The 14,812-nt window shown below is 40.3% G+C and overlaps 1 protein-coding gene across 3 annotated transcripts in view; it reads left to right on the forward strand.

The window, feature by feature from the left end:
• Positions 1 to 14,812, forward strand: part of LOC110981893 (BAI1-associated protein 3-like) — a 35,479-nt gene that overhangs the window by 4,167 nt on the left and 16,500 nt on the right. For 2 of the 3 annotated variants that reach the window (XM_022239902.2, XM_022239904.2), the window contains exons 3-14: positions 694 to 790; positions 2,708 to 2,797; positions 4,206 to 4,310; positions 4,670 to 4,735; positions 5,626 to 5,692; positions 6,452 to 6,659; positions 7,570 to 7,617; positions 7,757 to 7,834; positions 10,474 to 10,558; positions 11,316 to 11,423; positions 11,718 to 11,911; positions 13,491 to 13,608. In XM_022239902.2, the coding sequence (XP_022095594.2) occupies positions 694 to 790; positions 2,708 to 2,797; positions 4,206 to 4,310; positions 4,670 to 4,735; positions 5,626 to 5,692; positions 6,452 to 6,659; positions 7,570 to 7,617; positions 7,757 to 7,834; positions 10,474 to 10,558; positions 11,316 to 11,423; positions 11,718 to 11,911; positions 13,491 to 13,608 (1,264 nt within the window). Of the gene's footprint in view, positions 1 to 265; positions 400 to 693; positions 791 to 2,707; positions 2,798 to 4,205; positions 4,311 to 4,669; positions 4,736 to 5,625; positions 5,693 to 6,451; positions 6,660 to 7,569; positions 7,618 to 7,756; positions 7,835 to 10,473; positions 10,559 to 11,315; positions 11,424 to 11,717; positions 11,912 to 13,490; positions 13,609 to 14,812 lie in introns of those variants that run through there. The other variant, XM_022239905.2, reaches the window with a different exon arrangement.

The following is a 14,812-nucleotide window of genomic DNA, read 5'->3' on the forward strand; positions in this document are numbered from 1 at the left end:
CGGGCATGTGTAAGTTTGCAGGGACCCACTTCCTACGGAGAATTGTGACTGGAGGTTGCAGATGCCTATAGGATTGAGTGACCCTACACAAAAAAAATACCAACAGGAAGTTCATGAGTTATCCTTGATCAGACTTAAAAATGTTACTCTGCGTCATGCAGGATTGAAAAGCAGGAAAGAGAAAAAAAAGCAAACCACTACTAATACAAGGCTGTAAAGAGTTAGCCTCCATCTCCAGCCATCAGTTTGGTAGTTTGCAGTGAACATGGCAGAGCATGTAGAGAGTCAAGCCAAGACACGTGCTGCATCCAGGCGTGTCAAGCCAGCCATGGCACTCCTGCTGAAGGAACAGAGGCGTGAATCTCAGGAAGTTGTTACTCGCTTCAGCAACATCAATTTGTGAGTTCTAAAACAAGACCAAAAAAAAAAACCACAGGAATTGGTAAATCGATTGCAGTTGCTACTCCTTACTGAATTTACTGTCAAGTTCAATAGACAACCATAAGTTTGAACCACTGGTCAACTTTACCTGATACTGGGGGTACAGTTTTTGTATTGAAAGTTGACCAGTGGTCAGCAAGGGTCATTCATTGACTTTTGGCCCCTGATGAGGTTTCTGAATACTAGCAGAATGCTGACAGACTGGATGACATGCTTGTGTTTTTTTTTTTTTTTCTGGCGTTGTTTCAACAGGGTCTCAGAGTCTGATGGGAACTTCTTTGAGAATTTCTCGCAGTTGCCGAAAAAGCAAGAGAGCTTGCATTTCAGAAAAGCTGCCCATGGTTTGCAGGTTAGTAATTGTAACCAATTCGGGCAGAGTGTATGGAAAACATCATATGTACATGATGAATCCCCCTGTATTTCACTTGATTTGAAGTGTCTACTTCTGAGTTAAGATATGCTTAGGTATCAGCGTACATCCACCTTTTATCTCTACAAACTTAGTATATATTGTTGGTATTAGAAATGTTGGTCATCATGCAGTGAGAATGAAACCAGTATACAAAATGTTGGGAATTATAATGAGTTTTAATCAAGCCTGAGTCACTACTCTCTTCTTCACAAGGGACCTGGATCACAAACAAAGTTATTGTAATGAGACTGCTTTGTGCACACATTAGATCAAGGTAAAATACCAGCATTTTGCACAGTCTGCATTGTAGCATGTAAAATAAATATATGCATGTACGGTAGTTGATGGCATGTTTCTCACTCATTGGTTATTAGGTATGAATTCCTTGTAAACCAATTCTTGTGAAAAGTCTAGTTTGTCAAAACCTAGAGTGATTTAAAAGCTGGTACTCTACCCTTGGTGTCTTTATCTCTGATGGAATTTAATTCCTTCTATGTGGATACATGCAGGTGCTATGATTAATGCATGCATTTCAGCTGAATTTAAACAATATTTGATGCGGTTTGTGATTTTAATCAAGTTTTGGTACTCGACTTAAATTTCCTAATTTAAGTCCAAATTTGTTATACCGTAGTTTGTAATAAAAGAAAGAAATGAAAGAAAATTAACACACATACAGAAAAATTTGCTTGCTTTGGAATAGATAATTATGCCCAAGTGTTTCCAATTGTTATATGAAAGTATTAGAAGACTGTGATTTAAATAATTTTTTTTGTTAAAGATACAAAAAATATCGGCAACCTTCCCATATGTGTGCATGTACTTGCCTACAGTTTATCGATTGTTCATAGCCTTGCATCATTTTTGTTGTGTCTGTTTCAGAAAAATGCAAATTGGTAATGAAAAGTCATTGTGGGTTGTCCATTAACAGATGCACGATGCTTCCTGGTTTCATTTTCAAGTTGAACTGTTCGCTTCCTGTGACGTGGAAACCTTTTGATTTTGGTACACTTGTTTCAGCAGGTGGTTTTTCAGTCATTTCACTTCCCACCTGAAGCCACACTTTTGTGTGCAGATCGCACATAGAAATGAGAACTTCAGGGAGAATTAGGAAATGTAACACAGTAGAATACATGTAGGCCTACTACTGAAAAGATTGACAGAAAATTGTATGAAATAGGGATACTTTTCTCACTGTTTCTATACTCCCTGATGTTGCTAAATTTCTTAAAGTCAGTGATTGGTTGAAATCTTTTATATAGTGTTGAATCTTTAGCAGTCAACACAAATGGAAAGGCACATTGTTCAATTGCGTAGGGCCAGTGGAAAGAGACTGGCATTTTATATTTAAAAAAAATAAACACATATTTAACAACACATATTTTGCAACATGTTGTTGCATTTAAAGAGAATCATATAAGAGCATCTCACAGCCGAGGGGGGAGAGGGGGCGGGAGCATTCCATTCCCTCCCTGGCACTTTTAGGTTTAATCCAGCTGTACATGTATTCCATTTGTTACATTTGAATAGCCTGATTTACATGTATTTTATCTGTGGTAAAGAATGATACTCAATAAATTATCAATATTGCTATCACCTGAAAATCCCATTGGAGGGAGATTTTGACAGTGGTATTTAAAAAGTCACTCAGTTTCCTAACCAGCCACAAGCCTCAAAAATTTCAAAGTCATTTCCCAAGCAATCTGGGAAATAGTTTACCGAATAAGTCCTGTGAGCTCCCTTCTGATCTAACCCACGTCCTGTTTTACCAGCATTCTGACTGAAAGACCTAGGCTCAGCTCAGTTCTTTTTTGTTTCTGGTGGTTAATTTTTTTTTCTTCTTTTTACGATTAGGCACATGTACCTGAGCAGACGGAAGACGATGTCCTCGCCAGTAGGATTGACCACCCATGCAAGGACATTCCCCAGCTCAGCAAAAAAGAGGTGGGGTAGATCATTCTAATCTACTGTACACCCTGTGTTCCTGAAGAATTCATCTGGAAACTTTTTGATGAATCCTCCCAAAATCAGACTCTTTGCTAAATCAGTGATACATTGTTGAGCTGCAATGTAAAGTACAGTAATATGATCCATTCGAGAAAGACATGGACATGTCACTTGACTGCACTGCTACCATTACTGTGGGCGAGTATTTCTTTAACAACTTAATGTCAGACAGGTGTAAACTGAACAGTGGGGTCCATTTTCACAGAAATCAATATGGGCGTTGACAGTAGTGCCCCCCAAGAGTGAAATCTGTCGACCCAGTGCGCATTTGGAAAGGGTCGACAGATTTTGCGCATTGTGATTGGCCAAGGCACTGCAATCTCTTGGAGGCGCACTATTGTGAATCACCCTCATTGCAAATTCTTTATCAAATGGTATGGTATCAGTTTTGCTGTGCAGTGTACTCGTATGTGTACATGTACATGTACGGTTGTTTTTGTCATTCCAATCCTGCATTGAGTACTGGTTTCAGATTTTTCCTATACTTTTTGCCATTTACATGTACAAAGGCTTGCCTGCTAGGTATTGTTTGTGATGCCGTTGTGTTTGCCTCCTACAATGGCATTTTTTTTTTATTTCGAGTCACGCGGGTCAGTTAGTGCACCTTGTGGGTGCTCATGCACATCTTCCACGACCCTTCCCCCCCCACCCCTGGATTTTAAAGATGAGAGGATGGATACCACAATTTGGCATTTTGCTGCATGTATTAGCCTACCACAAACGCATTAAAACAAGTATCCAGTAACACTTAACTCAGATGTTGCACAGTGGACTATTTAATGCAGCAATGTCCTTCAGAATCATGGTATTCCAATCTTCAGGCATGTGAAAAAGAAGTTTGAACCATGGTATTCCAATCTTCAGGCATGTGAAAAAGAAGTTTGAATCACGGTATTCCAATCTTCAGGCATGTGAAAAAGAAATTTGAATCGCGGTATTCCAATCTTCAGGCATGAGAAAAAGAAGTTGGAAATAAAATGTTACTTTCACTTTTTGTGCATGCAAATGAAATATCCTTATCAGATTGTCTGGAGTAGGCTTAGAGGTATTGTTGGCTATCCAACTCGAGCAGGAACACCCCTCATTGGTTGCAAAGAGCCACGTTGGTTGGGAGCGCTCATTTGTTGGTAGCGATGTAACTGTAATGCGTGCATTTCACAGTTTGTGAACCGATGAAGGGCAATCCCTACCAAAGGAGCCTGCATTGCTAGGAAAATTGCGCGGTCCAGCTTGGGGCCCTTCGTGAAAGCAGGTTGATTATGTACGTGTATGATCTTGTTATTTTTGGTTGTTGGAATTCCTCAGTCAGGTTCATGAAATCATCCTTGACTCTTCTCTTGTCAAGGTTGTGGATCTCTACCGCAATATCTTATCAGTGATCCATTTCCGTCTGGGCGCTGTGGGCCAGTCCTTCCCAGCTGACCAGGAGCTGTATGGTTACCTAAATGATGTAAGTTAGTAGTTAAAGATGTGTATTGTGTGCAGGCATGCATTGTTCCATCAACAGGCATTTCTCCTTCTGTTCCTCTAGAGCCTTCAAGCCCCTCTCCCATCTTTATAACCTCTGCACCCCCAAAATTAAAAAGTGTGAACTTTTCCCATTGCTGATTACATTTCAGAAACACTTCCTCTCCGATGAAGTGAAGATCACTAGTGTGTATCTTCTTATTGTTATTTCGAAAATATGATTTTTTTCAACTGTCAGCATTAACAATGAGGATTTGATCAACAAAGAAAGTTTTATTAAATTGTATTGCCCAAACTACTTTCTATTGTATTTTCCCGTCATTTATGTACATGTACATACAGATATTCAAGGCTTGTGTGTCTATAAGTGAGCATAACAGCATGGTATTGACGATCACCAAGGGAGCGGTGAGTGTTCCACTTTCCATTATTTCTGTTGGAATATTCAATTACAATTGGTTTTTGTTTTGTTTCAAATCTAGGTTGATGTTTTAAGGGTTTGAAGGGTTGTTGATTATTTGAAAGGGCTTGAAGCAAGGTGAACAAAATACCAAGAATTCTGTGGTAATCAATCAAAAATCACCTGTTCTGAATCTGTCACATTTTTGTATGGGTCTAGCATAAGACTTCACAAGTGCTCACAAGTATGTCACAAGTCACTGGCAAGTCATCTAGTCTTGAGTCAAGTCACAAGCCATTCAGATGGCCAGCAAAAGAAGCATTCTTGTGTTTTCATTCAGCCCCAAGTCTGTGTCCAGGCTGCTGAATTGGTAAACTGAAGCTAAAGTTAGCTGAAGACTCTATGAGAGATTAGTCAGCACATGATGATTGTCTGGAATCTGACAATTTACACAGTGTCCGTGGACTTTGCCTTTCAAGTTTGTGTTTACCAGGCCAGTTTAAGACCAAAAAGAAGGAAGCACTAGAAGCCGAATACTACTTGAGAACTAGGCCAGTCACATGTACAAATAAGGACATTGTCGGCATACACGTATGTTTTTTGTACATATTAAGTGCAGTATCAAAGGCTATAAATGCTTCGTACCTGTTCATTACTGTGTGAGCCTGGTCATCACTCAAAGTTGGTTCCATTTTCCCGGATATTTTTCCTGTGCAATTTTGGGCCCTCGGAACTCTGCTTGCACTTGAATTTTTCTGACAAATTTTGAGCTATTTACATATTTAGTTACATTATAGAAGTAATAAGTGATCTAAAGGACTGTCTTGACTAGTCCTTGACTAGTTAGAGGAAATTCATTTGCATTTTAACCATGACATGTTTCTCAATCTTCTTACAGCCCCCGGACACTATTCTGCTAGTGACTGTCCAAGAAGCCAGAGATCTTGTTGGTAAAGATGTCAGCGGTAAGTTGTGAATGATGGGGTCATCATGTCAGATTAGAATAAACGAGGCTAATTGAAGAGTAACATTATAATTTTCTTTCATGAAGAATAATTTCTTTGACTGATACGTGAGCTGATTAGATTTCAACTTGGAAGTAGCGTTACTTTTGTACATTGTACCAGAACAGTATACGACGCTCTCTATCTTTCCCCACGAGAGCTCCCGTAAAAGTCTGCTTTTCAGAGCCACAGACAGCACTGCCATGCAGTCTCTTATGATATGTAATTGTTTGGAAATGCTTTATCGTACCTGATGCAAACATGAACACAGTCTGCAAAGTTTGATCTTGTTCAACTTTGCCAGCTGTCTGTGTCAGTTGGGTAGGCCCTTAAGGGGACCCCCTACGTGCGTGTCAACGCACGTTCTTGTGCTGCTTTTGAGGAGGCGTACTCCCATGTTGATTGATAGTCATACATTGTCAGGACCCAAAGTTTGAGGAGTTACTCAGAAGTCCCCACAACTCTGTTCACATTTTCCTGACAAAGAAATCTACGGCATGGATTGCCATAGGAAAGGGGCAGTCAAATTTGTGTGTTTGGTGCAGAGTTTGTATGAATGCTTTTCATCTGAATGAGCACAAGGTCAGAGCATCTGCTCATGAATGACAAGCGCATGGCAGCCATTTTGTTTATGCCTGCAATGTATATTTCTCTCTTTTGGTCACTCATCTTAGGGAAAGTGACCCTGGCTATTGCACATTTTTTAATGTCCGTCTTCAGGACTGAGCGATCCATTCTGTGTGATGGGCATCCTGCCGACGGGAGAATCCAAGAAGCCTTTTGTCACCCATTCCAGGGGGTCGCAGGGCACTTGCTCCCCTCATTCCCAGCATCACGGGCATAAAGGCGGCCACAGCTGCCCAGATCTCCAGTCCACGAGCATTGTCAAAGAGCAACTGAACCCCAAGTGGAATGAGAACTTTCGCTTGTGAGTAACAGCGTTGATTAGACTATGTAGGATCTGTCAGAGCCCACTGCGATTTAACGGTTTGCTTTAGCACCCATTTTTTTAGACGGCGGGTACTTACATGTATCTGTCTCTGGCAAAATTAACTTACTATTAGTGAGCCAGCTGCAAGTCGATAGTGCCCTCTTTGATATATATGTACAAGTAAGCCTATAAAGGTTATTAAATTCTCACTAAATTCCAAGTAAGACCAGTGGTCTAGTGGATAGTGGGCCCATATTGAGATCACAGGATACCTACAGTAGTTGGCTTTCTTTTGTTATTCCTAAAATTTAAGAATTTTCTTCTTTTGTTCATTTTAAATTAACCCCAAAATTCTGTTACGGAGTATTTCATTTTCTTTTTCTGATTTGTGGCTCTGGATGATTTTTTTTTAATGGAAAAAAGTCTGACATTGTAAAATGGTCCGATCGGCACCATGTTAATACAAAGTCACAACAACTGTGTTGGTTCGGAACATGATAGAATTATGTTGCATTCGAAAATGAAAAGTATCAAAGATTCCCAAGTCAATATAAAATGCCTGAATACTAAAAAAACTGTGCCAACTTGTTACATTAGAACTGCGGCATTTCTTTGAGAATTGCCTCCGCATATGATGTATATATCAAATGAGGAAGCTCGGGTATGGATTTCAGAAGTAAGGCAAATCATGCAAATGGTCATTCTGGAAAGGTAATTTTCAATTTTGTATTTAAAATTTCTTTCAAATTGTAATGAATTATGACAGAATTAAATTGGATGTGAGGAAATGGTAATGGTAAATAAGGGTAATGTAATTGTTGGTTTGTTTCATAATTTGGGTATTTAATTATATGATAAGAGGGAGTACAACATAGCAGTGATTAATGCAAGTTTGTTTTTTTTCCAGTGTTCTAGAATGTGACGTTCATACAGGGTGGTTTCATATTGATGTTTGGTAAGTCAACGGTACAAATTTGAATCTGGAAAAAAAATTTTGAGGCATGGTATATGGTCTTACCCCCTTTGGACATAATGGAACAACCAGTGGCACATGTGTTGGATGCAGTATTATTGGCTGTTCCATTTGCTTATAGGGACCATGATGAGGAAACTACTGTCATGGAAGTGGTGAAGAAGTCAGGAGATATTCAGAATGTCAAAGGAGTAAAAAGGTAACCACTTTGTACTTTTTGGCCAGTTTCAAACCTTGTCTTCAAATCTGACCTTTGACCTGGAATATGCAATTTCAGAGGTCCTTCCATAGTACCCGCCTTGAGCAGAAGCACCCCCTCATCAGTTGGAAAAGCCACGTTGGTAGGGATAGTTAATTTTGTTGGTAGCAGTGGAACCACACATGCATTTCATGGTTGTTTTTGAACCAGCAAAGTGCAGTTAACACCAAAGGAGCCTCGTGCCTTGGAAAACAGCATCCTGTCTTGGTCCCCCTCGGACCTCATATTGAAAGAATGGATAACAAGACCCTTGTTTCAGCATTGCAACCAATCAGTCTATGTATAGTGTAGTGGCTAAGAGTCAGTCAGAGTTAGTCGCTCAAACGTACATTGTGCATGTACTTCTGTTTACCCTTCCACTCGACCAGAAATCCTTCTTTCATCAACTTGAACTTTGTGACAATCATAGCCTGGATTCAGAGAAAGACTATCAGTCAATGTCTGAACTTGGATGTCCGTTATAAATAATCCTGCCTTTTGAATTTTGCACTGCAGTCCTGCTTTTGACAGCGGTAAGTGTGTTTACATGTTGAGATGGTCTTTATGTGTGTTTTATGGTTGCATCTAAGATAAAGTGTTAGGCATGGTCTGGTTTTGTGACAAGTGTTGTGTTGATGGAGAGCTGCTGGGACTTTTTTTTTTTTTTTCCCTTTCAACTCGTGGAGTCGGTCTCGTTATCTTGGATCTTTGTCACGTGGTGTGTTGTTGTAAATGTGTGGGGGTGATGACACGTTTGATTTTAGTTTTTAGTCCAGCAGTTACCTATTTATTAATTCATGCAGTTGTGGGCAACTATTCTGGTAACAAAAACTGATGCACTGGCTGGTAGTCTGCATGCTACATGTAGATTTGGAGATCTTTGGGGTAGAATAAGTTATTATTAGTTTTTTTTTTCTAATGTATGTCTTGACCCTGTTTTAAAAAAGACACTGCTTAAAGTTTTTTGTTGCGAATTTCCTCCTTTTTGTTTAAATCCTGGGTTGCTTGTTTGTATGTGCATTACCGGCACTAGTTACCCTGTTGTGATTTTGTGGTCTGACTTGCCAAGCCCTCAAGTACACAAAATGCAGTGCTAGTCTGCATACATGCGGACTAGTTAAATACATGCACATTTGCAGATTGCCCCTGCGTCAGAGGTCGTAACGACCAGACCTGGCGGTTTTTCTCAGATTTTTCGTGTCCAAGTGAAAGTGTCTTCAAACTCTGCTAGGGGTTCACCTTCCTGATTTTGCTCTCGTTGTTGTCATGAGGCAAAATGCATTTAAAATGATGTTCAGAAGAGCTCCAGAACTTACGGGTGGTTTCAAAAATCAACAGACCAATTGGGATAACAGACCAATCCATTAAGTCCCGCCCCATTCTGTTCTGACCAATCACAGCCGTGATTTATGTCCCACATGTGTGCACAGAAGTCTGACCTGTGCATGCGCGTATGATGCACACAGCTGGAACTTTTACGTTTGGAGCAAAAAGTTTACGTACACCTGGTAGAACATAAAAGTTTTCCTCAAATTTTCCTCAACTTTTAGTTTCATTAGGACTGACAAGATGGGTCTCTTCTTAATGTACGTGGTGTATGCATCAAATAAAACACCCAGAGACATACATATGAATCATATTTATATTTACAACCAAAAAAATTACATACTAATACTTAGTGCCACTTTCTGTATTTTTGTCACATATCATAGTCGCAATGGACCACTTTCTGAAGTGTTTTTGAATGGCAATTGGGGGTAAATGTGAATTTTCACAAATGATTTTTCAGAAATATTAATATTTTGAACCGTAATTAATGTCTCTGAGAGTTTTTAATTGAAGTGCACGCTATTAACATTAAGTTGAGATTAGATTTGTCTGACCTGATAAAGCAAATGTTGGCAACACAATTTCAAACATTGAAAAGTTGAGGGAAACTAGTTTTCTACCAAGTGTGCATGCATGTCAACGTTTTGCCCCAAGTGTACATGTGGTGTGGCTTTGGAGAAAAGCATGTATTAAGTGCCCATGTGCAGAGTGGGCGGGGCTTACTGGATCGGTCTATTGTCTCATTTTATTGAAGTGCACCATCTCCAATCCCAGATACCCAAATCCATGTTGATGTTTTGCTTGCTTGGTCATTAAGGATGTAGGCTTCTGATTTTTCTATGTATTCCCAGCTTGATTCCTTTTTATTCAGCAATGTGAGAAGTTTTTGCTATTTTTAAATCTAAACCGAAAACTGAAGTCTCTTTTTGGTGCTTTGGGTCTAATGGCTAAACATACATGTAACTGTTGGACCCTTGCCAGTATAATGCAGTCCTACTTTGTTCCATCAATTGTTGAGTGTCGTGAGTTTTTAATATGTTGAGGCAGAAGTAATATCAAGAAGGCAAGCAACTTTTCACTCGTCTGGAACAACAAATGCAGAGAAATGTAGCAAAAGTGTTAACGTTTTCAACAACAGTTACATCTTTACACGTTACCCAAACCTGTCAACATCCAGTGGGCAGCAGATTGGATAGGTACCATAGTAATGATGTAAAAAAGGCAAGGGAAATTGTTAATGTTGGATAATGTTACCCATTTGTTAACCCCAGATTGTTGAAGGAGGTGATCCAATCAACGAGGCTCGGCGGGAGCAACCCAGATGATTTCCTGGGATACGTCAACATCAAACTGGATGTGAGTCGCAGACGCTTTGGGACAGGGTGTCTTTTTCCGTCATTCACGAATGTCATGGGCGCTTGAAATAGGCATATGGTAGAAGAGATGCCTTTGTCGATGACAGTTTGGAGGGCATGACAAGTGTGTATCGCATAAAGTCCCATTTGCATGTGTCATGGTAAAGGCTTGCTTCCAATGGCACGTACTGAGTGCAGCTGATATCAGTGGGAGACTTGAGATGTTTAGACGCTTGATGGCATCAAATATACTGGTCCTTCCTACCAGTTCCAAGCATGTGCGCGTTGTTCAGAGCATGCTTGCGTACATTTACATGTAGTTCTGAGCGTGTGCATTACTGCTCAAAAAGTCACAGTCTCCCACGCATCAGTGAGAGCACTCAGTAGCCTTTCAGTCCAGCGGATCCACCATCAAGCTAGCCGTTCTGCTCCAGTGCACCCTTAGCATCCTCTCCTGTGCTTAAAACCAGCATCCTCAGAGCCAGGCAACCAGTCACCCTCCAGAAGACAAACAGAGCATGCAGTTCAGAACGTCGAATGTCCACCATCGGTTCTCAGAACCACACACTCATAAAAGAGAGATTTTCTTGTACATCGGGTGTGTTATTGGCGCAACATTCATCAGTACTCCCATGATAACAAAGTATCCCTATTAAGAATGATGCCAACTTACTCTGCAGTTTCACTGTTACACATCTATATGGGCTATACTACCAATGTACAGTAGTGTTTGCTTTGAATTCTTGTTTTAAATCTAGACTATTCCTAGCTGGGGCTGGAGCGCTTGGTTCTCACTGAAGAGCAAGTCAAGTCGGTCAAAGTCGAAAAGTGGAGAAATCTACCTCAAGCTCAAAATGTCTCTACAGGTATGGCAGACTGGCTCCCTCTCTATCTGGTGTGCAGTCATGTTTGAGTACATGGACATCGCCATTGGAACCAGACTATTTAAGTTATAAACCTCTCTTTTTGTTCACAAACTTGACTTTTGACCTCGGCAACAGAAGTAGGCTCGGTAGAATAGTACCTGCAGATTTTTCAAGCAAAAGTAAAAGTTTGGAATTGAAAGTTTCTAAATTAATATTTGCCTGTTGCCCCCCACTTTCAAAGACAGGTTTTTTATCAGTAATCCACTTCTCTTTCTTCAATTTTTTTTTTCTCAGCGTGCCAATCAGTCATACCAGGTGCTGAGTCCAACTATGGTCCATCGGGTGCTGTGGTTTTACATTGTTCATCACGAGGTAGCCAAGCTGGACCAGCTAGGAGCGTGGGACGGCGAGCTACCGGCCAAAGCCAAGACCATCCTGCAACAGCATGCCGTGCAGTACGAGATTTCTGACTTGCATCAGGCCCTGTGGTAGGTACAGTGTGAGCCCCCGGAGAGGAGTTTGCATTTCTGTTATTTTAGAGTCTTCCTTTACTGAACAACCTAGAATCGGCTGTGTTAGCCCTTATTTGTTCCTGAGTGGGACAGGTTTTTTTGTGAGACAGCATGCACAGGCATTGCGAAGACTACTTTTATAATGTCAGGAAATCTGGAGCAGGAATACAATTGAGTTCCGTCGTCACTGTACAGAATGTTTTGCAATTCTGGCTCTGGAGGCCTGTGGAAGGTACAATTTTGCATGGAACCCTCCAGAAGCAGGCATGCCATTCAGCGTCAACACACAAGTTGCATCAACAAAGTGTCAACAACTTCAAAATACCGTCTACAGATTTAAAAATGGTTTTATCATATTTTAGAGACTCTGACACCTGTCACTGTGTCAGAGAAACACCAAATTTGCTCCAGATTCTCGCTGGAGAAGGAAACATTTTTTGGATGTATGGAGCCACCATTTTTCTTTCCTCTGCCATCCACACAAAAACAAGGTGGTCCCTAGGATGCATGTGATATTAAATGTACAGTTCATTGTTTGAAATTATCCAAAAGTAACTGACAAATTTATCGTTGAAAAGCACACTTGGTTTAAAGATGGTTGTTGGACTTAACTCCTTGTAAAATTATTCTTTCTGGCCATTTTCAATAATGTGCCTAAAGACGCTTTTTTTTTTGGAAATTGCAATGAGAAGCACAGCCAATCATTGACATGACACATATGCAGGCACGATTAATATCATTCGTCAGTTCATTGCATGGCATCACCTAGCTGCATTCAACCCAACACAAGAACATGTCCCAAACACTGAATTCGGGCGCAATTTAAAACTTGACTCGCCAACTGTTGATCTGAAATCAAAATCATAGAATATTGTTATTCTCAGAATACACTGTATTCACCGAGTTGAAACTTTACCAGTTTTGGTCTTAGGCACCCTTCTTTAGATTGTGAGTAATTTCTTAAAGGAGCATAATGCACGAATGACAAATGACAGACTGTACCTTTTAAATGCAAATGAAATGAGTCTTGAAAACCCTTCTGGGTTTAAAGATCTTCAAATTTGGTGGTTTTCATATGAGCCATTTTGAAAATCTTTTTTTTATTTGCTCAGAACTATTGACGTAGTTGATGTAGAAAGTTAATCTGTCCCAGGGACCTAGATAGCTCTTATCAATAACAGTATAAGAATGAATATTCATAGATATCTCCAACAGTGTCCCTATTCAACAACGTGTAACTTGACGTTGTGTTAATATTTGATAATGCCGGCTGAGACGTGATAATGCCCGCTGTATAAATCATTCGCCTGGCACCTGGGTACAAGACATTTTAATCAATTCTGATTGGTCAAAAGTTGGTATGCCACGCACACGCAATTGGACAATTTGCACAAGGAATATTTCATAGGATGGACAGGGGTGTTCGGGAAAATGAGAGTAAAATTTTCTCTAAAACTCAATGCAGATAATTAGTCACGTCTAAAGCTATTCCCATATTGATTTCTCCGTATTGAGTGCTTGATGAATTGCATACGAGATCTTTTTATGTTGACAGTCGATGGCTAGCATACAGTCAAGAGTGCACCATGTGCGTCATTGACTTCAGGTCATTCTACACATATGGGGAGACTCTCAAAACGTCATGGAAGCCCTTCGCCCTGTCTGCAGACGAGGTGAGTTATAGGCTGCATAATCCTAATGTTTGATATGCAGATAACTATCACTTGCTTGGAAGAAAATAACGGCAAGGGGTCAATGAGTTTTGAAGAGAAAAGTTTCGTCTGGGTGCCATTTTTTGGGGGGGCCATATTTGCTCAATGTGTGGAAAGCGGAGCGTGTGATTCTGAAATAATCTTGCATCAGTAGTAGCCAAGTGGTTGGTCTTTTTTACTCCAGTTGTTGGGTCAGGGTTCAAGTCTAGCAGCTGGTCACATGTTGGTACCTTAGGCAAGTCAGTTTACACCCCTCCTGCCTCTAAGGAGTATATCAAGGGCTAGCTGGTATTGTAGAGGCCAGATATGGGATGATATTTCTTTGCTGAAATGGAAATCCATTAAGCCCTACTCCATTGTTTTCTGACCAGCCATAGCCAGGATATATGTGCAACACGTGTGCACAAACATCTGACGTTTGTGAACATGTGTATGATGTACACTACGGGAACATATAGAGTGGCATTGGAGAAGAGCATGTACTATGTGGGCATGGTGGGCAGGGCTTACTGGACCGGTCTATTGGTCTTGTGGCCTGACGAATGGGTGAATAGAAATAGTAATAATAATCAGTTATATGTACTAGTTACTAAAAACAGCAATACTGTACAGCTTGGTATAGGTGCACTTTATAAAATACACATCATTAACCCTAACAGTACCCGGCGTTGCTTGGCTTGGATTACTCAGTACTACAAAATACTATGTAACCCTCTGAGCTTGAGTACCTAGTGCTACAAATTACTATTTCTATGTAGGTTTATTCCGTTGTTACTCCTACAGGTGCACTTCATAAAATACACGTCATTAACCCTTACAGTACCGGGCGTTGTTTGGCTAAGAGTACTCAGTACTACAAAATGCTATGTAACCCTTTGAGCCTGAGTACCTAGCGCTACAAATTACTACTTCTGGCTAGGTTTATTCTATTGTTATTCGTACAGAGAACGATGAAACCATGCATTCATAGTGCCACAGCACTGTATGGTACATTATCTTCTCGATTGTATCTTATGGCTTCAGAGAATAATAATGTCATGTCCTCTTACAAGCGGCAGGGCTGAGTACTACATTTTACTACTAAGTAGTACATTGTAGCATTCGGGACTGTTAGGGTTAAAGATCTCTCTTCTCATCAGGAACTTTTTTGAAACAACTGCCTCCC

This window comes from Acanthaster planci, linkage group LG07 (assembly GCF_054643075.1).
Source record: "Acanthaster planci isolate LZ-2023a linkage group LG07, COTS_SCS, whole genome shotgun sequence".
Taxonomy (NCBI): domain Eukaryota; kingdom Metazoa; phylum Echinodermata; class Asteroidea; order Valvatida; family Acanthasteridae; genus Acanthaster; species Acanthaster planci.